Source organism: Bipolaris maydis (genome assembly GCF_028858645.1).
Source record: "Bipolaris maydis strain C4 unplaced genomic scaffold PSV08scaffold_4, whole genome shotgun sequence".
In the NCBI taxonomy this organism is placed as follows: Eukaryota; Fungi; Ascomycota; class Dothideomycetes; order Pleosporales; family Pleosporaceae; genus Bipolaris; species Bipolaris maydis.
In genome coordinates this window covers 1155069-1180458 of record NW_027093860.1, presented here as the reverse complement: position 1 = coordinate 1180458, position 25390 = coordinate 1155069, and the positions used below count along the sequence as shown (strand labels likewise).

The 25390-nt window shown below is 51.8% G+C and overlaps 6 protein-coding genes across 6 annotated transcripts; 4 read left to right on the top strand and 2 right to left on the bottom strand.

The window, feature by feature from the left end:
* Window positions 1–319: 319 nt before the first annotated feature.
* On the top strand, window positions 320–1997 carry PSV08DRAFT_360719 (uncharacterized protein). Its single transcript, XM_014224022.1, has 4 exons — window positions 320–573; window positions 627–983; window positions 1059–1247; window positions 1298–1997. The coding sequence occupies exons 1-4, from the start codon at window positions 337–339 to the stop codon at window positions 1892–1894; spliced, it is 1380 nt and encodes a 459-aa protein (XP_014079497.1). The 5' UTR covers window positions 320–336; the 3' UTR covers window positions 1895–1997.
* Window positions 1998–2740: 743 nt separating this feature from the next.
* On the top strand, window positions 2741–4282 carry PSV08DRAFT_387447 (uncharacterized protein; the record flags this gene model as incomplete). Its single annotated transcript, XM_066093472.1, has 2 exons — window positions 2741–3791; window positions 4005–4282. The coding sequence occupies exons 1-2, from the start codon at window positions 2753–2755 to the stop codon at window positions 4280–4282; spliced, it is 1317 nt and encodes a 438-aa protein (XP_065949441.1). The 5' UTR covers window positions 2741–2752.
* Window positions 4228–6473, top strand: PSV08DRAFT_219623 (uncharacterized protein). Its single transcript, XM_014224020.2, has one exon. It carries the CDS (start codon window positions 4369–4371, stop codon window positions 6247–6249), a length of 1881 nt encoding a protein of 626 aa, XP_014079495.1. The 5' UTR covers window positions 4228–4368; the 3' UTR covers window positions 6250–6473.
* Window positions 6474–8674: 2201 nt separating this feature from the next.
* On the bottom strand, window positions 8675–9664 carry PSV08DRAFT_349584 (uncharacterized protein; the record flags this gene model as incomplete). Its single annotated transcript, XM_014224018.1, has 6 exons — window positions 8675–8776; window positions 8828–9176; window positions 9225–9301; window positions 9348–9387; window positions 9440–9584; window positions 9658–9664. The coding sequence occupies 6 exons, from the start codon at window positions 9662–9664 to the stop codon at window positions 8675–8677; spliced, it is 720 nt and encodes a 239-aa protein (XP_014079493.1).
* A 278-nt stretch (window positions 9665–9942) lies between these two features.
* On the top strand, window positions 9943–12909 carry PSV08DRAFT_282902 (chaperonin Cpn60/TCP-1 family). The gene is made up of 8 exons (XM_014224017.1): window positions 9943–10054; window positions 10134–10151; window positions 10228–10276; window positions 10344–10437; window positions 10493–11653; window positions 11706–11886; window positions 12228–12316; window positions 12695–12909. Exons 1-8 carry the CDS (start codon window positions 10045–10047, stop codon window positions 12737–12739), a joined length of 1647 nt encoding a protein of 548 aa, XP_014079492.1. The 5' UTR covers window positions 9943–10044; the 3' UTR covers window positions 12740–12909.
* Window positions 12910–22545: 9636 nt separating this feature from the next.
* PSV08DRAFT_387442 (uncharacterized protein) lies at window positions 22546–24948 on the bottom strand. Its single transcript, XM_014224012.2, has 2 exons — window positions 24491–24948; window positions 22546–24367 (listed from the first exon to the last, which is right to left on the bottom strand). Exons 1-2 carry the CDS (start codon window positions 24588–24590, stop codon window positions 22752–22754), a joined length of 1716 nt encoding a protein of 571 aa, XP_014079487.1. The 5' UTR covers window positions 24591–24948; the 3' UTR covers window positions 22546–22751.
* Between the last annotated feature and the right edge of the window lie 442 nt (window positions 24949–25390).

The window sequence follows — 25390 nt, the reverse complement described above, 5'->3', positions numbered from 1 at the left end:
TGTAGTCATGTGTTAGCGCTATAACACCGCAGCGATCCGGTGCACCCGGCATCTATGATAAGCAGTGGGAACGGTTATGCGGTTCATCTTCGTTCTTAATGCCACGAGAAAAACGCTTTTTCCTCTAGCTTGCTATTCGTGCATTAGGAGTACCAAAGTGATGGAGACATGAGCTATGGTTTCTTTTTACTCTGATGCTCTGAAAAGGGGATACGAATGGCGACATAAAGAAAGGCAACAGCGCCCACCATTAAACAGAAAAAACAAAAGAAGTTTCTTAAGCGGCGGAAGCATAAATCCACATTCTCTACGGCTTAATCTTCTGCCCGGGTAGGCATGCTGTGCAGATTTTTGTGGGCATGGACTGCTTTTACAGTCAGCTTCGTTTCACCAACACCTCCGTTATCGGCTCCCTCTCTAGAAGAATTTGTGGACTCACTGAGCCCCACCGCCCAAATTTATTATCCTGGGTCAGAAGGATATGCTAATGCAACGTTACGGTGGGGCGCTGGACAGACCCCACAATACGACATAATTGTCAAAGTCGTAACCGAGGCAGATGTGCAAGAGACGGTTAGATGACTTTTTGCTTTTGATGTTGTAACTTTGAGCTTACAGTCAACTAGATACTGTACGCCAATGCGAACAACAAATCCTTCCATACTATTTCCGGGGGCCATGCGATTACGGCGTACCTCAATAATATTGAGCATGCTGTCGGCATCTTGATGCGTGGTATGAATGATATATCCATTACGGAAAGTAGTAACACTGCTCTCGTCGGAGGTGGCATCCTCAACGGAGATGTCCTTGACTACTTATGGGCTCACGGGAAGCAAACCATGACCACGGCGTGCGCCTGTGTTGGTTACATCTCTCCTATTCTCGGTGGCGGACACGGTTGGAACCAAGGCCGATATGGTCTCGCGGCCGATCAGCTCGTCTCTGCGCGTATGGTACTCGCCAATGGCACTGCCATCACCGTGAGCGAAGACAGCAATCCCGACTTGTTCTGAGCTATCCGCGGCGCTGGCCACAACTTTGGCATCGTGACTCAGGCTGAGATCAAAATCTACGACCGGAATCCAGGTCTTGAAAATTGGACCGTCGATGTATTATCCTTCACTCACGATAAAATGGAAAGTGTCGTGGGTATCGTGAACACCTGGTTAGAAAGTCCCAACAGACCAGTCGAACTAGATCACTACATAATGTTCTACTTCGACCCAAAAATCGACACAACTAATGTAAGTAAACCCTCCTTTCCCGCCAAGTCCACAAATTCTAACTCTCCCAGCCTGTCGTCGTCGTCTTCGTGATCTACCAAGGCACCACCATCCCAACCCAATACACTGAACCCTTATACGCCCTGTCCCCCACCACTAGCACATCTGGTCAACCCGATCTGGCAGGTGTAAGTCGCTTCACAGGTGCTGACCGCAATGGTGCATCCTGCGAAAAAGGACTTACCCGCTCCGTCGTCCCCGTCTCAGCAATCACTTATGACCCGGCTTCTCTCCGTCAAGTACTCACCATAATGGCCTCCCTCTCGCCCTCGCTCAACCAAACCGTTGTCCTCCTGGAAGGCTACGCTACAAACCGCGTGGATGCTATACCAAGTGATAGCACCGCGTACCCCGACCGCGAGGGCCAGTTGCTGCTTTCACCGTTTATGACCTATGAGCGAAATGAGAATTTGGATGCTGAGGCGTGGGAGGTGGCAGGGAGGATCCGGGATGTGATGACTGAAGGGACGGGGGAGGCGAGGGGGGCGTATGTTAATTATGCAAGGGGTGATGAGACGCCTGAGGAGTGGAGGCTGGAGAGGTTGAGGAGGTTGAAGAAAGAGTATGATCCATTTGGGAGGTTTAACTTTTTTGCGCCGATTGTCTGATGCGAGGATGGGAGGGCGAGAAGAGGCGCTTGAAGGTAGTTCGTGTATTTGCGGACTGTGAATGGAAGTACTTGGATGAGTTTAAGAATCAAACTTGACTCAAGATTTGTACCTTGGAGCATCATGGACTAATATGTGTAGGCAGTTTATTTTTGGAAGCCCTTCTTTTTAACTTCAAGGTCCTCTAAAAATTTAGGTCCCTTACAATTCTCTCTTTCCACCCAATAGCCGCTCAGTCAGCAAGCGAAAAATTTCAAACATGAGCCCACAGCAGCAGAGCCTCATACGACATGAACTTATATCCATGGGAATAATGAGACGACTCGTCAGCTTTCAAAGACCGCCAAGTTCTACCAATACAGCTAACGGTGCTCTAAACGACATGACAGCCGCCAAGTGGGCCATGCTCATAAAGCTACCATTTCGCGTAGAACACCCGCGCACACCGTTGAACACTCGCATCCAATCCAATAAAAATCTTCTAAGCACTCTAGTGTACGTGATGAGATGTTGGTGTATCTTGGCCGATAACCTTGGGTACATTTGGTCATGTCGAGCGCTTATTCATGCGCTTACTGATGGCCTGAATCCGCAAGATCCGCGACAAGTCGTCCAATCGCCTCCAACACTCTGTACCAGATCCTAAGGCTTGTTTGGTTCAAGGTTCTGACTGGGCCACGATGCGGTCCTCGCGGCGAGGGTAAATGGCTCGAAGTAGGTGGCTTAGAAGGGGACGTGGTGGCTGATACATCCGGGGTTGCGGGACGACCACGTAAAGGAGACGGGTTTATAGATGGACGTTTTCCTTACATCGCATTCGGTAGTCACTGCCTTGTACTATATCGAAAAAATTGTAAAATGTTCAGGCTGCCGAATTACTCTGCACCGCGTGGTGAAAGCATCGCGCTTTCGCCATACCCCGCCACGTCTAAGAGCAATGTCTACGCCGAAGAGAAGGACCCTTTCGATGCTCTACGGAGAGCAAGTGCGACGAGCGAAGAGACATATTCAGACGAAGCTTTATCACCTACCAGCACATGGTCGAATTCCACGCGCCCGAATAGCAGCCCTTCTCCCTATACTCCGCAAATCCCTGTACCACGAGTAATAGCACCAAGCCGTCGTCAAATGATCAAATCAAAGACCTTTCCAGCTCCTGAACGCATACCACGATCTACCGGAATCACATCAGAAAGGCTGGAAAGCATACTCCCAGACCTACTACCTCTGGACGATGAATCAAAAACACTAAGACTCCAAGCCCCCTTCATATACGAGGCACAGTCACGAAACCTACCACAATACCAACTACAACAAACACTAGACCGAAACAGTGGCCCCTCAACCCTGCTCAACATCCGCCGCGTACAACCGCACGAAACGCGGCCTTGTTCCGTACCTGCAATACACGCAGCGCAGGATCGGCGCATACGCTACAATGAAGAGGGAACATTGTACACAATCTCAGACTTCGACATGAAGGGACGGGCCGAAAATGCGTTGAGGGGCAGCATCCAGCTTACGAGTGGAAAGACGCTGTGGGGCGGGCAGTGGACACGGATTTGGCACGTCACCAGGTGTCGGGCGCGGCATTCTCGGTGTGACTACAGGGGCAGTTGCGAGCCGGAGAAGCATCTTTTGTTCTGCATAAAAAAGGGCGTATGGGAAGATGCGGAGGGCGTAGTTGTTGGGAGGGAGGAGAGTAGGAGGGTGGGGAGCTGGGGTTGGGATGGATTGGCTAGGTGGAAGGGGGCGGGTTCGGAGAGGGAAAGTAGGGCGCTGGAGATGACGGATGGGGTGAGGAGGGATCAGAGGAAGAGCGATTTGCTGGTTGCATGTTGGGTGATGAGGTTGTGGATGGCGGGCGAGTCTGTGTGGGATGACGAGAAGGGGACAGGTAATCACATAGTGATGTGATTAAAGTTTTTTTTTTCGACAAGCATAGGCCGACATTGACAGTGATGATTATCCCAGCAGGCGACTGCTGTTCGTGGTGAAGGGGGTAAGACGGCTGTACATAAGTAGTTGTTAGTAGAGGGAAATGATGTGTCGAAGCCCAGGCGTAGCTAGTACTACGTACGTACTACGTGTACGTATGCTGTGCCCCTAGAATCCGCGCGGTGCACGAGTGGGATTTGCTTCTTCCCTAGGCACGCTCGACACCAGCAAGACGAAGCCACTAGGGCCGAGTGTTTTCTGACAGTATACGAGAGCCGGGCCTTTTCGAGCGGACACGGCGTAGGCGCACCATCGCGACCGAGCGCCACAGCCAAGGGGGCGAGCGGCCTACTAGGCACCGCCTCAAGCACCCGTCCCAGCACCCATTGCTCAGAGGGGCATGCGACTTCTGCGACCACAACCGCCAGAATGCCCCTGTCTGTACCCTGAGGCGACAACAGTAATCGGATGTATTGAAATTGTTTCTCTGTAAAACCAACCACTCCAAGCCCGGCCATTGAGCCTCTGTTCTCGCCATGCCGACCGTCACCCCCTCCCGGCTCGCCATCGTCGTAATCGCCTTCTCGCTCATAACTTTCTTCTGGTCATTCGGGCTTCCTGCTCAGAACGCCAAGCCAGAAGTGCCTGTTATAGATCATTATGAACACAAGAACGTCCATACCGACCCGATAATTCCGCCACCCGCCGTCGAGACACCCGCGAATGTTCACAACAAGCCGGGCGAAAAGGGTCATGCGGCTGCCCCTTCCCCTAGCACAACGGGCGTGGCCGAATTTGAAGACGACGGTGGGAGATGGGAGGACGCGAATAATGGCATTGCTACACCCTCTACGCTTCTCACCCACACAGTTGCCGCCCACAAGAGCGCCGCTGCAGACAACTTGGACAACGCACCTACTCCTGCTGTCGTCGCCCCTCCCTCAACACAAGCCGTCCAAGGACACTGTCAAAACCTTGCAATGGCACAAGATGTCATGGTGGTGCTCAAGACATCCAAGGCTAGTATTGAAAAGCTGAACGCACACCTCCGTACCGTCATTTCCTGCGTACCTACCTTTGCCATCTTCAGCGACCACGAGGGTGAGTTCGAGGGCCACAAAGTACACGATGCGCTCAAGGCTGTCAGCCACGAAATCAAGTTTTCGCACGACCAATTTCATGAATACCGAATCATGCGCGCGGACGCCCAACACAACCCCGATGCGGCGAAGCTCGATGAATTGGATAAATGGAAGATGCTGCCAATGGTGTACCAGGCCTATCACATGAACCCCCATGCCAGGTTCCTTGTCTTCATAGAGGAAGAGACAGCCCTGAGCTGGACCAATTTGCTGCAGTGGATCGCTAGACTGGACTACCGGATACCCTACTACAGCGGAGCCCCTGCTTACATTTCTGGAACACAAGCGGCCCAACGTGGACCAGGTATCTTGCTGTCTCAAGGTGCCCTGCGAAGATTTGCAAAGTCTTATGACGAGCTGTACACTCGCAAGTGGGAGCCGGCCGTTGACAAAGAATGCTGCGGAGACTTGATGTTGGCAAGGGCCATGGCAGACGCACACGTCGAATTTTACTCGTCCTGGCCTCTTCTCCAATCCGAGCATCCCTACAGTCTCGACTACACCAAGCGACACTGGTGTGCACCAGCCGTCTCATGGCACAGAATCAGCGGTGACCAGCTCATGCGGCAATGGGAACATGAGAAGGAGTGGACCAACACCAAGGGCTGGAAAACACCATATCTGTTCCGCGACGCATACCAAGACTACATTGCGCCGCACGTCGAAGCGCGCAAGGAAAACTGGGACAACATGAGCCATGACGCCAAGATTGTCGCGCCTCAAGGGAGACAGCAGCAAATCAAAGACGAAGCTCAAAAAGCCAAGCAAAACCAAGACGAAGAAGAGAAGAAGAAGCAGGAAGCACTGAAGGAATCCGAACGTGAACCTGACCGTGAACCTGATCTACCCGGCGTCGTGAAACCAGAGCATCCAGAAAAAGAAAAAGAAGTAGACCCAGAACACTTGATGAAAGACCACAAAGACGACATTCTCCAAACTGCCGGCACACACACTACCCACGCGCAAAAACGAGACGACAAGAAGAAAGAAGGCGAGAAGAAGAAGGAGCCTCCCAATTGGGACAAGCTGGCCGATAAATACCCCAATGCCGCAGATAGCTCCGAGGTGTGCCAGAAGACGTGCGAACAAATCGAGGATTGTCTGCAATGGCGATACTCGAATCACGCGGATGGAGAGTGTCATCTTAGCAAGGTGATTCGACTGGGTGGGTCGACTGAAGATGGGCGGTGGACGAGCGGGTGGGCGACGGACAGGGTAGAGCGTGTCAAGAAGGAGTGGGAGTGTAAGCAGGTAAACTGGAGGTTTTATCAGTAGACTTTGGGGTCGGGTTTATATTTTGGGGTTTTCTTTGGATCGTAGTTAAGATGGAGATTTTGGCTGTGAAAAGGATGGAGTTGATGGTGTTTACTTTGTGGAATTGGGGGGATGTGAGGGTGGATGTGATGGTGCAAGTGGTTGTGTGTATACCCTCTTGTTGCAATTTATTGGATTTTGATCATAGTTGATGAGAGTTCTGGTATTAATGATATCCTCGTTAATAAGAATTGCTTATGGATGCATTGGTTTCTGGTGGATCACGAAAGACTAATCGCCGCTACGTCAATGTATCTGATGTTAGTACTCACAAAAGACGTACCGTACCTTGCAGCTAATGCGCCAAGCCTAGTACACGTGACTGCGCATCGCTCCCGCAACCCCGACCACGCGCCCGCCCCATTCCTGACTACCGCCTTGGAGGAAAACCAAGTGCCACGTCTTGCTTCCAGCACGTCACCCACCGCTCCCACTATCCCCCCTTTTAATTCCACCAAGTTTCGAATCCAGCCTCGCTGAATTCCCACTTCCCGAGGGGGGGGGAGAGCGGTGGGCAAACGCCAGCCACGCAAGTTGTTTCCCAGCCCCTCTACGAGCCATGGCCGCGCCGACCCCCCAACCACCCTCGGGGTATGCACGCACGCACCCCCCGGGCCCAGCCACGTCTTGTACAAAACTAGCTGCCAGACCGCATTTCTGCAGTCTTCTTGAATAAAAGTACATTTTGTATCCTGACATTCATATTCTCAACTCGTCTCATCCCGCCCTATACGCTTTCGTTTGCTGCCGGTGGTGATTCATCATCTCAAGGTTCTAACTACCCTTTGGGGCATACATTAGACTACGACTTGTTCGCTTGAGACCCCCCCCCCCCCCCGCTTTGCGCATATCACGACGAAGAGGAAGATAATCCTTCTTTCCAGTAGCAGCTAAGGAATTGCATTTATCGCGCGCGATAAAAGAAACAAAGCAGTGCGCACATCTTTTTACTTTTGATCCTACTGATCTCTTTCTTGAGAGCGTATAGCTAACATGCAGTAGTTATCTACGTTTACACCGCTCTCCATTCAACGACCGAAAAAAAAGATACATAACTCGACGCCAAAATGCAGCGCAACATTGTCATCTTCCTCATCATCCTTATCCTCTTCATTCTCATCGCCGCTATCGCATATGGTATCTACTATCTGCAGACGCGCATGGCGGTCGGTGGCACCGCCTCATCGGTTTCCGATATGACTGAGAATGTATAAACCCTCGTAGAGGATTTATTTATCAATCTCGCAGAGAGTCTCACAAAGAGCGCTTGCAGACGCTTTTCCGACTTTACTTTTCCTCCTTTCCACAGGAGACCTTTTTTGGGGGGACGGCGGTGCATGCGCAATGCGGCGCGATTACGCTTTTTTACGGCCAAAAAATAACAACGAAAGATGGGTTTATATGAGGGATCGAGGGATGTGAATGGGGATGATGTTTTGTATACATTTTTTTCTTGGGCATTCTAGCATGGGATTGGGCGTTTTGGGTTTGGGTACGCTACGCTATATATGCGGCTGGAGTTTTCTTGCCTTTTGGGTCTGAATGGAAAGGAGGAGGGATAATGAGATTGAGGAAGGGAAAGAGGTTGAAGTTAGAAGCGCCTCAGAGGGGATATACCCGTAACGAAACGACTTTGTATGGAAGTGACGATGAGAGAGTGGAAATGAATATTTTTGATATGTTAACGCCACATCGTATGAGTGAAAATGGTAATGATGAGATTTGATATGCTTCCTTTACATGTCCACAAAATCAGTCATAATGGTGGACTCGATCTGTGTAGAAGTCGACTTAGGTTAAACGAGATCTGTCGATCGATATATAATCCTAAAAGCTCTTAGTACAGGGTGAGACTAGAGATTGCATAAAAAATGCAGACAGCATTTTGAGAAAACCATTCTCAGTATTGATGGAACTAAAAGTACAGAAAGAAAAAAAAAGTTTCTGAACCCATCAAAAGTGAAATATCCAGAATGCGCCGTTCCCAGATTCACATACAAGCAAGAAAAGCTTTTTCTTGCCTGCCCTGATGCAAAGAAAATGCCTTGTAGTAACTTGCTCTTTACGTCCCGCACTGTCCTGTCACTTCCTCACATGAAAGTCAAGTTACATTTCACAAGGGTCTTCCTTGTGTGCTGGTTCAGTGAGGGAAGAATAGTTGACAGAACGTAGACCAGGGGAATCGACTCTTTCCACAGGGGTAATCGGAGATACTGTGGGAGATTTAATCTCTTGTTCAGACTGGGCAACGGTCACAGTTGGGAAACTGGGTTTTGGAAGCATGTGCTCGAGAGGCATCTTCGGGGCAAAATGATGGGACGGCGGAGCTTGGCGGCTCAAAGGAAGTATGATACTGGGTTGCGTATTCTATTCGTCTTGAAGCGAGTTAGTAGCCTGTCTCCATGGCATCTGTGATATCATTGTCACCATTTGGAGGTTCGTCGCTGGCATGTGTGAAGACGAGGTGGCTTTCGTAGTACTGTAGCATCTGCAGGGTGTCAGTTACAAGTCACGACAAGTGATTGCAGAAAAAACAAACCTTTTGAGGACACTTTTGGTAGACGTGCTTGAGGGGATGTTGCGTCTTTTGCTGGTTGTTCCACACAAGGTATACAAACCTGGCCAGGTCGCCCGTCTTGGGATCGCGCATTTCCTCGACTGTATCAACATAGCTGACATCATGCTCCCATGAACCTGGTGGTGGGCTCCATGCTTTCTCCACCTTGAGCGCCTTTGCTGGTTTCGCGCGTTTAGAGCTTGTTGTTGGGGTTTCTGACCCGGCTTTGGCATCCGAGACAGACGGCCGTCCCTTGCGCTTCTGACCCTTTGGTTCTGGACGACCGCCGATGCTGGAGAAGTACTCGTTCAAGACGTCAACAGCTCCCTCCCTGCAATTGTTAGCTTTGAAACAATCGGAATAGGCGGATACAACATACATGTTGTCTTCGGCCTCCCATGTCCGGTCTTTGGGGTCATCGTATCCCTCCCACTTTACGTCAAATTGGAGCACACCCTGTCACTGTCAACGCTGCGCATCTAGAATGGCCCTTGCTACGCACTTTTTGGAATCGATGACCGTAGATTGCCTCAACCACATATCTGCCGTACTGTCAGCGCAAGTCAATATGATGGCACACTGGCATGCGCGTACTCGTCCTCTCCAATATCACTATCTTGGTTGTCGTCGTCGTTGTCATCATCGTCATCGATTGGTTCTTGTTTGGCTAGTGGTTGCTTTCCCTTTGCCTTTGCGGGTACATCTTCAGAACCCGAGGACTCATTGTCGCTGAGCGCAGCTGGGCACAAATAAGCTACTGAACTGCACGCGTACGAGGGTTGTAGAAGAGCCGGCGGGCGGGCGCAACTCACGCGGCATGGTGAACTAGGGTCGCTATAGATGGCGGGTGGCCATGCAGAGGTGCGAATAGCTTCGTAGGTCCCAGAGCAGCTTGAAGAGAGCGAGCGTACACAGGCAATCGCGGGTAGGCGTTGTGGCAGCAGATAGCCAGACAATGCGCAAAGAGTTGAACACGGCTACCAGGAACAGAGGCGCGTATGTTCGCGACGGGAGGCCGTGCACGCCCATGCCAAGCCCTCGCCGGGGAAATTTCAAGACGGACATGCGAGCTGTTTGGACGGACCCCACCACCCCTCACTGCTAAACACCCCTGGGAGTCTTTTTTTGTGTATACCGATACACGTTTGATTCTTTTGTCAACTCGGAAAAGGGCTTTTTGAGCCGACAGTTCTTTCACCATGGCCATGCGTAAGTTCTGCAGGCTCCAAAAGCTTCACTCATTCAATAAACTTTACCAATGAACATATGCTGATATGGATGATTATAGAGGTCGACCTTTCCAACGGTACGTTTGTCCATTCATGACCGATTCCCCGACCCCTCAATCCCACGGGCCTAGCAACTGATACCATGGATTACAGCGCAGGTGATGAAAGATGAGGCGGGCAGGCCGTTTATCATTGTCCGAGAGTACGTAGGCTACAGGATATACACTTTTGGGGCTCCTACAAAGAGTTTGGAACTAACAATGGGGCAGCCAAGGCAAGAAGCAGAGACAGCATGGAAACGAAGCTGTCAAGTCCCACATCCTAGCCGCAAAGACGGTCGCCAACATTGTCAAGAGCTCTCTGGTATGCGACAGCCGTTGGAACTGAGCCATGCCGAACACCAGCTTATGAATTGTAGGGACCGCGAGGACTGGATAAGATTCTCATCTCCCCCGACGGAGACATTACCGTCACCAACGATGGCGCCACGATTCTCTCCCAGATGGAAATCTCCAACCATGTCGCGAAGCTGCTAGTCGAGCTGTCAAAGTCTCAAGACGACGAGATTGGTGACGGGACAACGGGTGTCGTAGTATTGGCCGGAGCTCTCCTCGAACAAGCCGCCGATTTGATTGACAAGGGCATCCACCCAATTCGGATAGCAGATGGATACGACCAGGCTTGTGAGGTCGCCGTGGCCAAGCTGGACGAAGTCAGCGACGAGATCAACTTCTCGCGGGAAAACACAGAAGAGCTGTTCAAGGTTGCAAAGACCAGTCTGGGCAGCAAGATCGTCTCAAAAGCGCATGACCAGTTTGCCAACATTGCAGTAGACGCCGTGCTGTCGGTAGCAGATCTGGAACGAAAAGATGTCGACTTTGAGCTCATCAAGGTCGACGGCAAAGTTGGTGGATCACTGGAAGATACACTCCTTGTCAAGGGTGTCATAATAGACAAGGATTTTTCTCACCCCCAGATGCCTTCCGAGGTCAAGGACGCCAAACTCGCCATCTTGACATGTGCATTCGAGCCCCCGAAGCCCAAGACCAAGCACAAGCTCGACATTACCAGCGTGGACGAGTTCAAGAAGTTGCAAAACTACGAATCGAACAAGTTCACCGAGATGATTGAGCAGATCAAGAATACCGGCGCCAACGTAGTAATATGTCAATGGGGTTTCGACGACGAGGCCAACCACCTTCTTCTCACAAACCAGCTGCCCGCTGTACGGTGGGTAGGAGGCCCTGAGATTGAGTTGATTGCTATTGCGACCAATGGCCGCATCGTACCAAGATTCGAGGACCTCAGCGCGGAGAAGCTTGGAAAGGCAGGCATTGTCCGTGAGCTGACATTTGGAACGACAAGAGACAAGATGCTGGTCATCGAGGAATGTGCAAACACAAGAGCCGTCACAGTCTTTGTCCGCGGAAGCAACAAGATGCTTATCGACGAGGCTAAGCGATCACTGCACGATGCTCTTTGCGTCGTTCGCAATCTGGTGCGAGATAACCGTATTGTATACGGTGGAGGTGCGGCTGAAATAGCATGTTCGCTTGCCGTCGAAGATGCGGCAGTCAAGGTAAGCAACACCCACGCGGCATCGGCAATGAATGGCAGCTAACATCTTGCAGAGCCCCGGTCTGGAGCAATACGCGATGCGTGCTTTTGCTGACGCCCTAGACTCGGTACCCATGGCGTTGGCCGAGAACTCTGGTCTGAGCCCAATCGAAACCCTCGCCAACATCAAGTCCCGACAGGCCAAGGAGAAGAATTACCGGTTAGGTGTTGACTGCATGCAGACCGGTTCCAATGGTAAGTGCGCCCCTTCTCTAGTGGTTGTCAATGAACAATGCATCTCTCTGGTTTCAGCGGCATCTGGTTGCTATGATTCTCACCGCCGTTCGGTCAACCTGCATGATCCCACCAGTTTGGGGAAATGTGTTCCGCGGTGCATCAACTCAAATTGACGCCACCGTGGGGTAGGATGAAATTACCCCACGCATCCAGTGCTGCGCTGGCATGGTACAATCCTGGGTGGGGGATATGAGAGTCATCTGAGCCGCCCGTGCTGTGCTGTCGCTTCCATTCACAGTACCGCGGGCATTGTTGGCAGCCTGATATGGAATTTTTGGCTAACGTGGCGTTCTCTGCAGATATGAAGGAGCATTTTGTCATTGATCCTCTGATCTCGAAGCGACAACAGCTGCTGCTCGCTACACAATTGTGCCGTATGGTACTCAAGGTACGTATTGTAACTTTTGGTGTTTTGTTACATGCCCCGGGTCTCTCCCTTGCCCGTCATACCTTCTTTTTTCCTTTTCCCGTCAAACTTTCTTTGTTGTCTGTTGTCTGTGTGATCTCGCCATCCCCGGTATCCCTTGCACTACAACCTTGACTCAATCACGATGCCGGGGAAGCGGGGAAGCGGGGAAGGTACGGTCACGGCCGCACAAATGCCTGCATGCATGCTTGTCTTTTGCTGCTACATGCGACAAACGCGGCATCCATTGGTGTCACCTGTGGTTTTCTTGTCGCTACCCACGGCTACTTGTAACTTGTTTTTTTGCATCATTTTCGTTGGCAATGATGCACAACACATACGAGCTAACACACGGCACAGGTCAACAATGTGATTATTGCCGGAAGCGGAGAGCAGGATTTCTAAACGCCACACATGTCACTGCCGTATGCAATGTCATGATGATACGAGACTTAGTGTCCAAGTTGAGTATACTAGCATGTAGCGAGACTTGAGACTTGAGGCTAGTTAGAAAGCATCGAGATGTCACTGGTATACCCATGGACTGTTCAAAACGAATAAGAAATACACGCATCATGATGGCACATGACTTTGGAATGATCGCTGAAGTGTGCTTGTACGAGTTGACAGCTGTGACGACGAATCCATTGCTTATTTTCTTACGTTTCATTCTGTGCCAGTTAGAGTCTCTCTGTGCATTAAAGTACCCGGATTAGAACTTAACGCCAGCCCAAGTAAGAAGCAGTCATCAGAGTAAAAAGCATTCAGATCTGGACAAATGCACTTGTCACATACCTTATAGCTGAACTGCACTGCACTACTCCTTGGCATCATCAACTCGACATGGCATATTGAATTACTTTTCTCCAATTGCTCTGTGCGCAACGGGGGGGTTGTTTTGGAAAAATTTCCCGGTGCTTTGTCCTTACGCTTAGACAGAATCAATTGATACCATCCGACTACTGGAAAAATCCATCACACAGTGTCCACGTAGGATCAGTAGTGCTTTCTTCTTTCTTTTCGCAATTCAGTTTATTCTTAGCGGAATTGCAACTGTGTACTCCTAGGAGTTGTACACCGGAGTTCGGTTGCAGATATTTCATCCACAAGTGATCTATTCTATGAAAGATGGCTGGGTGCGTAAAGGGAGTGGAGGGTGGAGTAGCGTGGGGAAGGAAGTACTAGAATGTGGGTGGAAAACGGGGATTGAATGGGAGATACGAGAGATGGATGGTAGTTTCGAAGTGATACACGAGGATGTTTTGAGTGTTGTATGCCATATTTCGTGCTAGAGATACTTTCATCATTGCTTTTGGTGCAGAGCATGGACACGGTTTTGTGCAAATTCTGGATGAAGGATGACTTTTGTTCGCAATCGAGTATGATCCTGGCTCTTTTTTGGTCTGAATGTGAAATATGTTTGTGTTTAATAAAGCACCAAGTCATGAGGGGAGAGTGCTGACTTGACAGTATAGTAAAGGGACTGGCTATCTTCCTCCAGCGAATCTGAACCATGAATGGGGTGAAGAGAGGGAATATATTGTGATAAGTGTATGGATATCAGGGATGAGAGATGAAAGGACCAAGCCATACAGCGTCAGTGTTGCTATTATGAAAGCGCAGATGATACTATGTACTCAACGGATACGGTGGATGACCGGGACTAGTATTGCACTAGGTACACCAATTCGCGTATGATTCTGCACGTGAATCCATGAATGTGGATCGGAGAACGATGAATATCACAATGCGCAATGGAGTTGCGGATTGAGTAAGTGTGAGGGAACTGCTTCACAATGTCCACATATGTCTTTCCCGTAGTGAAGACAGTACATGTATGAAATGTATGACTGGACCCGTATCCCGCTTCTTGTTCCTATTAGAAAGCGCTACATTGCTAAGTTCCGGACCTTGGTAGTTGAGAGCAATTGAGATGTAAGGAAGGGCTAGGAAGAAGCAAGGACCATGGTACTGGTTGTGTGCTCAGTGCAGTGCTTACATAGCACAATCACTCTCTCGTTTCTTTTCAAGTAAAAAACCACAAATACGAATGGTTTGAAAGAGGAAATGTGGGTTCACCGGTTCCTCATCCTGGCGCTTAAAGCAATGCATACTACCCGTCTCCATAGCCATGTAGCTAAGACGGTAGACGCCACATCGGACAAAACCCATCTAGCTAAGGTATTCAACAAAACCTTCCTCCCTTCCCAACCCCACAAGCGAAGAACCAGAACAACGAAAAGAAGCAAGGATCCAAAGCCTCCATGTAACCTTCTAGCGTGAACCTCGAGAGTAGAAGGGAAAAAAAAAGCCACATCCATAATCCATCCTTCAACGCCGCTCACGGTAGGAATTTCGGAAAGTTCTTTTCTCCAACCGGTCGCCCCCTCCTCCAAAAAAAAACTCTCTAGCATCACGTTCACCACCAAGAATTAAACAAATCTTCCACAGACCTCCCCAGCCACAGACCTTTCTTGTTGAGAACCCTCCGCCTCACCCCCCTGGCAACAAAAACCCACAAATATCGGGCATTACCGCATCGCGCGCCCCCCCCATGCATCCATGCTACCTCCGACTTTCCCACACCCCTCCTAACCTCCGACAAAAAAAACCTCATACTATACCCATCACGGTATCACACTAGCACACGCTGCATCCCTCACATGTGAAATCACCCAAGAAAACCACTCCACTTTCGTATACTCGGGACACAACTGCGCTAAAGGGGTTGGGGGTTGGGGGGTTATAACCTCCGACGAACCAAAAACAGTGGGGGTCGGACTGTGTGGTCCATTTTTCTTCTTCATCTCGACCTCCTCGGGACCTCACAAACTACATACCGACTTTTACACGCGGGCATAACGACCTAGAACCCTCCCCAACTGTCTCTAATTCCTTAGTATCCGCGGCGCAGTATCGAGATGGAATGCATACTTACAAGACCACAATGCACCTCGAAATAAAATAAAAACTGGGCTTTTTTTGGGGGGGCGGGCGTTTATTTGTGGGGGGGGCGGAGGGTGGAAAGCGGGAGAAGGTCTAGAAGGGGTGTGTGGGTCTGGGTATCGGAGGTTCACGGGTTTGGTTTTCTTGCTTTCTCGTACGCGGGTTTTTTTGGGGGGGAGGGGAAGCAAGGAGGTGTAGCTGTTGTAGACATGTGATGGTGGAGTAGGGAGTGGAGATTGTTTGTCGGAGGTCGGGGATAGGTAGGAAATCGATAGTTTGAATTGTGGATTGGATGGGATTGATAGAATTACTCGATTCGAGTTTTTTTTGTGATGGCGAAGAGACAATAGAGGATCAATGCTGAGAGGTGGGGGGGGGGGGGGTTTTTTGCGTTGCAATTGGTATGGCAATCGGTATGGCCGAGTGTGGTGGTGTACACTACCTATCACCTCCATACCTCCACACTCACATCCACACGTGAATATTACAGTAATCATTCACAATCTCCACATCCGCATGTATGTAATTTTTTTTTCCGCAGTACAAACATAGCTAATGTGTGCACATAGAGTAAACATCGGCAGAGCTCGGCTACCATTTAGCGCCCATCTGCATCTAGGCAACAACGGCACATGGCGCCAAAAAAAAAACATGTCGTTGACACAAGGCAACATGTGTGAGTGTGCATTATGCAGCCTCCGCTCCGAGAAAACCCAAGCCACAAAAGCCCAAAAGGGCGAAGCTTACCCATACGCATGTGTGCCGTCGTAATCCCGTTTTCCCAACAAAGATCTAATTTTTTTTCTCTTCGCATCATTCACGACTAGAACAGACTTGTTGTTTATTGTTGTTGACGCTCACATGATGAAACGGTGATGGATGTGTGTCGTCGAAGTTTCTGAATTCGGCTTCGCTTCGTATTTTGATTGTTGATTGAATAGTGAGACAAGTGGCGTCACCTACAACACACATGCACACGCGCATTTTTTACTTGCCCCCGTTCGAATCGAACAAGCGGCCGTGGCATGTGTATGTAGCGAGGTTGCGCGTTCAATACAAATTTGCAATTTCCTCTTTTGGAAAAACATTGGTCTACGCCGCTTTGGGACATGTGGGTTGATCGGGTCAAGCTTGACACTTGGGTTTCAAACAGCTTGTTGAATGTCTCCGGGGAGGCGGGGGAGGGGTATCGCTTATCAAACAGAGCAAGCCATTTCAACGACAAAGGAGATTTACAATCGCAAGTTGCCGGTGTTTATGGTGTGAGCCTACCTTACAATGGCGTGATACATATCCGGCACCAATGCCAAGATAGGAAATGTGGAATAGGTGGTCGGCATATAGATGTACACAGTGCTTTAAAGCTAGACCATGTTAATAACGGGGAAGATGTGATATCTGTTTGACAGGATGATAATGCTGCAGCTTGCATTTGCGGATGCAGCTACGCTATCAGTGATGTGTGTGTGTGTGTGTGGCGATGGTTAGTTAGTCCTGCACGTACACTACTCGTACATGCTTGCTCCAACTCAATGCAGCCAGGCGAGGCTGACGAGGCCGCTCTACTAGGAGTATTTCTTCCACCGTTTACGCGGCAAGGCTGAGTGGAGAATTTATCCGGATTGCCGTATTCGGCAATGCACGATCGGCAGTGGTGGTACCTGCATTCTCCAGATGTACGTCATGACCGCTCGTGACATCCAAGCCCAAGTGTTGACCCCAGAAAAGATCGACCAGCGACCTCTATTTTTTTTGTTTTTTTGCGGAGCCCCGTGATTTTACAAAAAAAGGGTTTGCTTGGATGTGCGGGGAGGCAGATTTTTGGGGGTTTCGGCAATTGAGTGGAATTTTTGTGGGCATGGGTGTGATGACGACAATATCAGTGGTGGATTAAGTTGCGAGCAGCGAAGATCCATGGAAACAGTGGTGCGGCCATCTTGGTTGACGTCGCTTGCGCATGGGGTGGGCCAGCCACTCGCCCCCTGTCATCACAGACTGGTCGACGTGCCACGACTGGGGTTGCCCGACTGGGGAACTGTAACCACCGTTCCCGAGTCTTGTCAGCAACACCTGACATGTCCAAAAGCCTTCGCTCCAAGCTGTGCCTTGGTAAAACGCGTCGGAACTTTCCTAGTTTGTCTAGCTAACCAGATCCCAAGGGGGCTTGCGGGGTAAAGGACCAGTGGGGAAGCTAATCAACGTTCCGCTCAATGGTGGTTGCACCATTTCTGGAACACAAATAGGCTTAGTAGCGGTAAAAACTTGGAACGGCCTCTTCGCCGATTTGGAGATCTTCAGGGTTTCGGCGTCACTTGGATGTTTAGACACGTGGGAACCAGGAAGCCTTTCAGTGACAATGAAGCCACCGCGTGAGCAAGGGCCGAGGATAAGCAGGTCGGACCGCGCCCCAAAAGTCTCATCCGAAGCATTTCAGCACCCCTTGGTCTTGGGCTTCCCATGTAACTGCAGCAGCTACGCACGTAGGCTCGCCGCCCAACACGAGAGATTACACACACAAGTGTTCTCATGACTCGTTTATCCTTCCGACCATGCGCCAGGCAGTGCGTGTTTTCTTCCGGTTCGTATCGCAGCTTGCCCCAACACCATTGGCATTCGTGATCTCAGCGCCCGACGAGCGCGCAATTAGTGGCTTAGTCCAGTCGCCGTCCTACCCCTTGCCTGTAAGAATGCGACACGTCGGCCGATGGCTGTGTACAATTATACGCGCTTGAGATCAGTGGTATTATTATACTGCGTACCACATACTCGAACGTGCCGCATAAATTGAGCTCGGGGGCGCGCGGTACTGACTTGTGGAGAAACCCCTGCCGCTGCAACGTCCGAAGCACCTGATTCTGATAAACCTTCTGTCTGTCAGAAATTGTCCAAGAAAAAATTCAGGGTCGGTAATAAAACACGGCATGATTCCGGAGTTTGCTCCGTGTGCTTAAAACAGAATCTCAGCTTGCTTGGACAAGGAGGCCTGTCCCAAATAGATGCCATGCCACCTGAGGCCGGGGAAGCGCTTCCTAGTTGTAGGTTGCGCCTTGTCGGTAGGGTACCACGAAACGGCGTCTCCTTTGGATCCAAGCCACATGTCTTGCATGTCACCAAATGAAGTCGTCTTTTGCCCACCAACTGGCATCGTCGTTGTCTCGTACTCCATGACCAATATCCGAGATCTCTTCAACTTGCCATGCTGACTGCATCTCGGACCAGGTCGATTGTGTGCCATGTCCTTTGTCGCAGGGCTCGTGGGCGCGACATGGGCCGAGTCAGGTGCACGACCGAGTCTGTGAATCGCAAAGGGTGCTCGCGATCGAGAACATCATGCCAGGAAATCAGCTCTTGGGAGCGTAACATACTTCAGACACGGGGCTTTGAGCAGTCCATTGCCCATGTGTTCGTATCAGAGAAACCTCGGTGTTTGCGAAAAACTAGCCGAAAGTACCTTGGTAGGTGTACTTGTTCGGTGCAAGCCTATCCCGGCCCAATCGTACTCACCGCCGAGAGAGGTTCATGAACACATGTTATGGGATCCCTCGTCATGGAACCTCGGACGTTTGGGCGTTGCTGAGGCCACCTCAGGCCGGTAGCTTTGATCCATTGTTGCAGTCAATGGGCCAGTGTGTGAAAACAAGTCGTCCGAGTTGATGTGGAAGCTTGGGGGGGGGGGGGGGGGGGGGCTGAGTGACGTAGGCCATGGGGGCGTGTAGGCGATGTAAGGCTAGATTCGGCCTTGGCATAGATCTATCCAAGTGGAGTCTACATCTGTCTTTTACCAAGACTATGGGAGAAGAAAAAAAGATGAGGAATCTTGGTAGGTCTCGTGTTGTTAATGCGGCTGCTCATGTGGTTCTGATCAGGTTGTTTGCGATAATCCATCGAGATACAACTGCAAGATCTCCCTGAAAGTTTGTGGGATCGCGATCGAGTCCACAGACCATCTGACTAGGCGGATGTCAAACGGCGCTTGAAGTTAGCAATGCTGTCAATCAAGAGGGTGCCAATTGCATTTTTGGAGCGATGGAGCTAAAGCTATAACATTGCACTGACCAAGTGCCTGTCTCAAGCTAGAGGGTGACGTAGAAGATACTAAATAACAGTCCTTCTCAAGGAGTACGACGTCAGGGGTATCTTTTCTGGTTCTGTGCTTTGAAGCCACGGAGCCCTCGATGGCCCGGGAAGATTAATATGTATATGCTCTTTGAGCAAAACCTTCCGAAGTGGAGCTTGCATAATATTGCGTCAATAGCCTTTTAGCAATAGTTTCTGTGGATGCGGTGAGACCAAGACGATTGGACATGCATGTGCTTTGTTGCAAGAAAAGAAAATGAAACTCAAAGGAATTGCGGTATACGATCAGCTTCGGAACGCCCTTGGTACTTTGCCAATACGAAAGGGTAGCAAGTGGTGCCAAGCAGACTGGACGATTGATAATGAGGCGGTAGGGCCGAGGACTCATGGTACTGGTGAGCAACGGCGTCAGCGCGCCGAGGAGGGGGTGGGGCAAGTGGTGCGGAGGGCTTGATGTGTGTATGTGTGTGTGTGTGTGTGTGTATCCTGGCACCCTGTCTGTTACTCCGGATGCGGTAGATGGTACCGCGAGCTGGAGTGATAAGCCGTAGTATGCGAGACGAGTGGCTTGGGCTAGGTCTTGTTGTCTCTCAAGAGTCGTAGGCTGTGAAGTGATGATCGTAAGCGGTGTAATGCGGCATGTATTGACGGGAGATGTTGGCGCTGTGTAATACTCCGTGTGTATCCAGTCAATGGGGTATGAAGCCGCGGCCACGACGCTTGAGCAGGGCAAACCCGACGGTGGTGTCGACGGCGCAGGCAGGGAGGTAGGCAGGCAGGTAGGCTGTGTGGAGTTATTGCTTTGCCGCATGGCGGCAGTTGATTATCTCCCGCTTCATCGTACGCAGACAAGCATTTCAACATGTTATTAGTCGAATGCGTGTGCATACACCAGATCTGCAACGAGCAGTCATTGGCACAAAAAGAGGCACATCACCAACGAATGGATGTATGTATGTATACGACCAACTTGTGGAATGGGACATGTGTGACAATGCGAGTTCATGTGACGAGCAATGTCGCCTTGATTGCACGGGAGCAACAAATAAAAGGGCGGACAGGGCTGGTCCCAGGTGATTGCCAACCGTAGTGAGGAGCGGTTGCGACGATCACGGTGACGGCGACGAGGAGTGTCAGCGTATTACCAGACCGACGCTTGACACACAAGTATAGCCAGGGAGCATTTTGGCGTGGCGGAAGGGGCCTTGTACATGAGGCTGAATCATCTTCAAGATAACTCGTCGAGTATGGCTTCAGATGACCACTCGCAGGCGCTAAGCTGCCAGCGCATCAACCCCGTCCGCCAATGCAGATACAGAGGATTGTTTTTTTAGCATCCAGATGATCAAACGCCTTCACCGGGGGGAGGGGGGGGAGGGCGTCAACAATGCGGGTTGACTGGGTCCGCCCGCTGAGCTGAGCCCATACGATCCGGGGTGGATGTTCCCATTTGCTGAGCCAAGTTGAAGGGGAAGATTGGCGAGACGGTTATCCGCAAGTCAGCTGGCGAGGCTTGGGTATGCGTAGGCAGACGGCAAGTCAATAGAGTGCTCTACAGTAGTGGGGGGCGACGAAGCAGAAAGTGTCGAGGACAGGGCAGGACAAGCGGCGGGGAGAATGGGGGGGGAGGGGGCGCGTGGGAGTCATTGCAAGCATGACGTCGTGCGTGTGTGTGTGGGCGCAAGCGGGATGGATATGGCGGACATTAAGCATGTCACTGTCATCAGTCCGGACACGCCTTGCTTGATTGCGCAGAAAGCCCGTTGTTGGTTGATGGACAAGGTGTCGTGGGCAGGCAGAGGAGGACAGAGCCGGGCGTGCGAATGTGTGTGTCATGGGCCAGAGCAGTGGTCGGCTTGGGCTCGCAGCCTGCACCTGCGCCTGCGCCTGCGCCATAAGGCTGATGAGCGGTGCGGCCTGCAGCAGCAACAGTCGAGTCTCGCCCGCCGCCGATCCCACGGTGATGCACGTCAAACAATTGCTGGCGTATATCGAGTGCAGCCTGTGTTTCATGAGACACGACCTCCTGATTGCCCACCGTCATACTCTATCCAGACATGAGCTATGCTGCCCTTCGGGTGATGAGTTGCAGTCGGTGCAGCACAGGTGAGGCACGCCGTCTCAACACCGCAGCCACAGTGGACAAGAAGCCGGCCCGACCAAAGGCGGGAACCGGTTTGGCAGATACAGACTGGCTCGCGACGGCCTTGTCTGCTAGTGCCAGAGGTAATTTGTGAGGCGCAGCTTCGTCATAAAATAGGCCGTCTGTTCATTATTCTTCTTCTTATATGTCACCCTGGCCAAGACCTATATCTGTAGATAACTGGGCCCGTTACTCATGTACCCAACGGCCGTCCACGGTTGCCTTGTTACAGTAGATGACAAAGTATCCAAGTCATGACATGTGTGGCATGCCATGGGTAGTATTCAGCGCGCGCCACAGGGAAGCCTACATCAAAGCGTGCATAAGCGCTCATCTGGGCTACCTAGCTCTGGTAGATGATATGGAAGAGCGGTAAAGAGGCCTACCAAACAGACGGCTCCAAACCGAGCATGTGTCTCTTTGTTGGGACTTTGAATCCCTGGACACCTGACATTGCGACAGAATTCAATCAAAAAACTGCCCCCCGCCCCCCCAGAAGTATTGCCTCGGTGTCTCGTGCATCGCCTCACCGGCGGCCCCTCCCATACCCATGCCCATGCTCCATCTTCATCGTCTTATCATCCATCACAAGTCAAGTCACCGAAGAAAGAAAGGCACGCACGCACACACACACACGCACGCACGTGCAATGCAATGCAGGGTCGAATGTTTGAGTAATGTAGTAAGAATCCGCTTTTTGTCATTAAGTACCTATGTAGGCAAATACCTGCTATCTTTCATGCGAGGATATTTCCATCATCGGGCAGCTCCGCAAAAGCCGTCCCATTCCAGGGTATAGTGGCTCGGGCAAACAGCCCGATAAAAGTACAGTGCAGGTGATAGTAGTACAGACCAGATAGGCGTGAGCCGTGACCCATCTTCCACATACAGAAGACGCAATCCCATGTCAAACGCAATGACTGTATGAAAGAAATTCGTAGCCTCGTCGGGCCATACTGAAAGCCCTGATGGTATCAGAAGTTTTTTGGGTTGGACATTACCCCAGATCGGCTGGCCCGCCCCTTCAGTCCACTCGACTGGGGCAGGTCCCGCCAAACAATAAAAAGTCTGGAACCAAAAAATAAAAACAAAAAGAAGATAAAAAAGACGGGCAGGCAAGGTAGAATGGAGAACAAAAAGAAACCAAAAAAGAAGAGCATAATTAAAACACAAAAACGCCCTGGTTCAATGCCAAACCATAGATGCCGCTAGAAGTGCAAACGTTGAAAAGCAAAAAAGAATGATGCTTGATTACCATCCAGACTTGTGGTAATCGCCAAGCCCAGAGTCGAAGAACTGGTTGTACGTGCTGCTGGGCTTGCTGTCATCCTTGAAAGCCGATGATTTAGCTTGTGGTTGTTGTTCGTTGTTGTTGTTGAGGCCCTTGACGTCGCCGGTCGTCATTGCTCGGCGCAGGCCAGGCAGGTTCGCAGCGCTCTGTTGGCGCTTTGCGACTGCGTTGGTGGTGGCATTCTTTTGTTGCCTTTCCCACAGCAGGTTCTGCCTCAAGCTTCCAGTCAACTCCGAGGTCAGCATGTTGCGCCTCGTCGTCTTGGGAGACATGGCAGGTGGGTGGACGTTGGACGTGGTCATGATGATGGGCTTGGGGCGAGAGGCCTGGGATCGCATCATCATCAGACCACTGTCGTCGTGGGGTGAGTTGCCGGTGGAGGGGCCATTTGGCGTCGATGTGCGGGATCGACGGATGGCAGGGGTTGATCGGGATGCGGCGTTCTGAAGCGCCAGTGCGCGGTCATCCTGATGGAGAGCGGTGGTGAGGAGCGATCGACGCGAGGTGAGGTCAGGCTTGGAGTCGACCCGCTGGAACAGAGGAGTACGGTCAGCCACGCTGGGAGGACCGCTCTCTTCGTTGTCGTCATCCTCCCAGTCGTCGTCATCAGAGTCCTCCTCCTCAATGGCGCTCTCGTCAATGTCATCCTCGCTGTCGCTCTCAATGGCCGCCTCGCTTTCAGAGGTGGCGTCTTGGAAGGTGCGGGTGCTGACTTCGGTCTTGAACGAAGTCGTCTTGCGCATGGGGGCAGCAGCCTTGCGCAGGTGCTCGGTGAGGGAGCTGCGCTGGGCCATCGAGTAGGCCTCGAAGGAGCTGCAGTTCTCCTCCTCGGACGATCCGCCGAGTGTGAACATGGGCTGCCTCTTCTTGGTGGTGTCGGCCTTTGCGGGCAGCGGCTTGGTGATGAAGCTGGACGTCTTCTTGAGGATGGGGGTGGGGTTCAGGTTAGTGCTCGAGCGAATCGAGGTGGAGATGTGGCCAGGCTCGAAACCGCGTACGACGCTGTGCTCGCTCACGTCGGTCGAGGTGCTGGCCTCGGAGCCGACTGCAGGGCTCATGATGTCGCAGCCGACGCTGGTGGCGACGGTCGAGGTCGAGGCTTCGGGAATGGGGCGGGCATGCGAGGGGGGAGTGGCGCTGCGAGGCGTCGTGTCTTCCTCGGCTGGCTTAAGCTCGGGTATCGGGGCGGCGAGCTCGGCTGGGAGAGGCGAGAGGGGCTCGATGAATTTCTTCTCCTGTATTGAGTTGACAACCTTTTCGAGGCCAATGGGAGTCATGTGCTTGCCACGGGCGTGGCTGGTTGCCGAGTCGTGGCGGCGAAGGTCGGGGCGAGAGACAGAGAGGTCTGAGCGGGAGGTTGAGGTGATTGCGCTGTCCAGATTGGACTCGTCGGAAGCGACGCTGGTGGAGAGTTCGGGTACGTCCGGGGCGCTGCTTGACAGCCGACGTCCCAGCGACCAACGGGACGATGTGAGCGAATCAGGCTGGCAGCAAAACGTCTCGCGAGACCAAAGACGCCATGCCATGTTCTCGTAGCGCTTGCCGTCTTCCATGGCTGGGGAGCATCGGGCAAAGACTGTTGCAGTTGTGTTAGTGCGTGTGTCTAGGGTGGTGGGCGAGGCTGCTGTCCAGCTGCACCTCCCGGCGGATTGGGATTGCAGTGGTTTGCAGTGGCTCGCTGTTGCATTGGTTTACTCACCAGACCAGAGGCCAAAGAGGTTCTCTGTGCTGCTGGTTTCGATGGTGCGCATAGAGCTGGGCTCGACGCGCACAATGGGCCGTTCGGCGCGGAGAGGCATGTCTCGAGAATGTGGAGGTTAGAGTGCAGGAGCGAGTGTCGGTGGTCGTGGGAAGGGGATTCTGGGTGGGGGGGTGGTAGTTGCAGTGGGGACGGCGTGGTTCCGTGGTCGTGGTTCTTGGAAGTGGGCGGTTTACTTGAGTTGCGATTGCGTCAACGGGGGGAGGGTTGGAGAAGAGCCGAGCAGAGGGAGTGCCGGCGGGACTAGAGGGATCGCGGAGACATGGATGGAATGCCGTGGATGGAGTTGCTGGTGGCTGTGGTGGTGGTGGTGTTGATGGTGGAAGAGGAGGGTTACTGTGGGCAGTGGGTAGGTGTAGTATGTATGTGTGTGTGTGTGTGGGTGTGTAAGAGGGCAACGTCTGGTGGCAGCACAGGTGGGAGTGGATCTGGGTATGTATAAAGCCCACAGCGTGTGCGCGGACTGCAGCGACAGGGGTGGGCCAGAGCAAGAGCAACGACCTGGGCCACACCTCCCTTCTCTTGCACGCACCCCCCCTCCCCTCCCTCCCTCCCTCCCACTAAGTAGCCTACCCATGCATCCCTAGCCCTAGGATAAGGGCCGCCGGAGCACCCCCGGCAGATTGCATCCAGAGCCCGTCCGGCCTTTCTACCGCTCTTTGGCCGATTCTCACGCTGAGCCCGTGGCCCATGGCGTCAGTCTCTGCGACGCTCGTGGCCAGCTCGCCATGCCCATACGGGCGTACGGTACATGTTGCTGCGAGGCGGAGGTGGAGGCGTGGCAGCGGCAGCAGAGACAGGCTCCTCCGCCTTGCCTTCTCCGCCTGGCCTGCCCTGGAG

What these genes read in the sequence shown, in the direction of transcription:
- PSV08DRAFT_387442 (XM_014224012.2), bottom strand. Translation starts at nt 24,590, where the DNA reads ATGCCTCTCCGCGCCGAACGGCCCATTGTGCGCGTCGAGCCCAGCTCT. An exon ending in CCTCTTTGGCCTCTGGTCTG is followed by an intron (nt 24,368 to 24,490) that starts GTGAGTAAACCA and finishes CAACTGCAACAG; the next exon opens with TCTTTGCCCGATGCTCCCCA.
- PSV08DRAFT_219623 (XM_014224020.2), top strand. Translation starts at nt 4,369, where the DNA reads ATGCCGACCGTCACCCCCTCCCGGCTCGCCATCGTCGTAATCGCCTTC.
- PSV08DRAFT_360719 (XM_014224022.1), top strand. Translation starts at nt 337, where the DNA reads ATGCTGTGCAGATTTTTGTGGGCATGGACTGCTTTTACAGTCAGCTTC. An exon ending in AGGCAGATGTGCAAGAGACG is followed by an intron (nt 574 to 626) that starts GTTAGATGACTT and finishes ACAGTCAACTAG; the next exon opens with ATACTGTACGCCAATGCGAA. An exon ending in CCAATGGCACTGCCATCACC is followed by an intron (nt 984 to 1,058) that starts GTGAGCGAAGAC and finishes ATCGTGACTCAG; the next exon opens with GCTGAGATCAAAATCTACGA.
- PSV08DRAFT_282902 (XM_014224017.1), top strand. An exon ending in ACATTGTCAAGAGCTCTCTG is followed by an intron (nt 10,438 to 10,492) that starts GTATGCGACAGC and finishes TATGAATTGTAG; the next exon opens with GGACCGCGAGGACTGGATAA. An exon ending in TGTGCCGTATGGTACTCAAG is followed by an intron (nt 12,317 to 12,694) that starts GTACGTATTGTA and finishes CACACGGCACAG; the next exon opens with GTCAACAATGTGATTATTGC.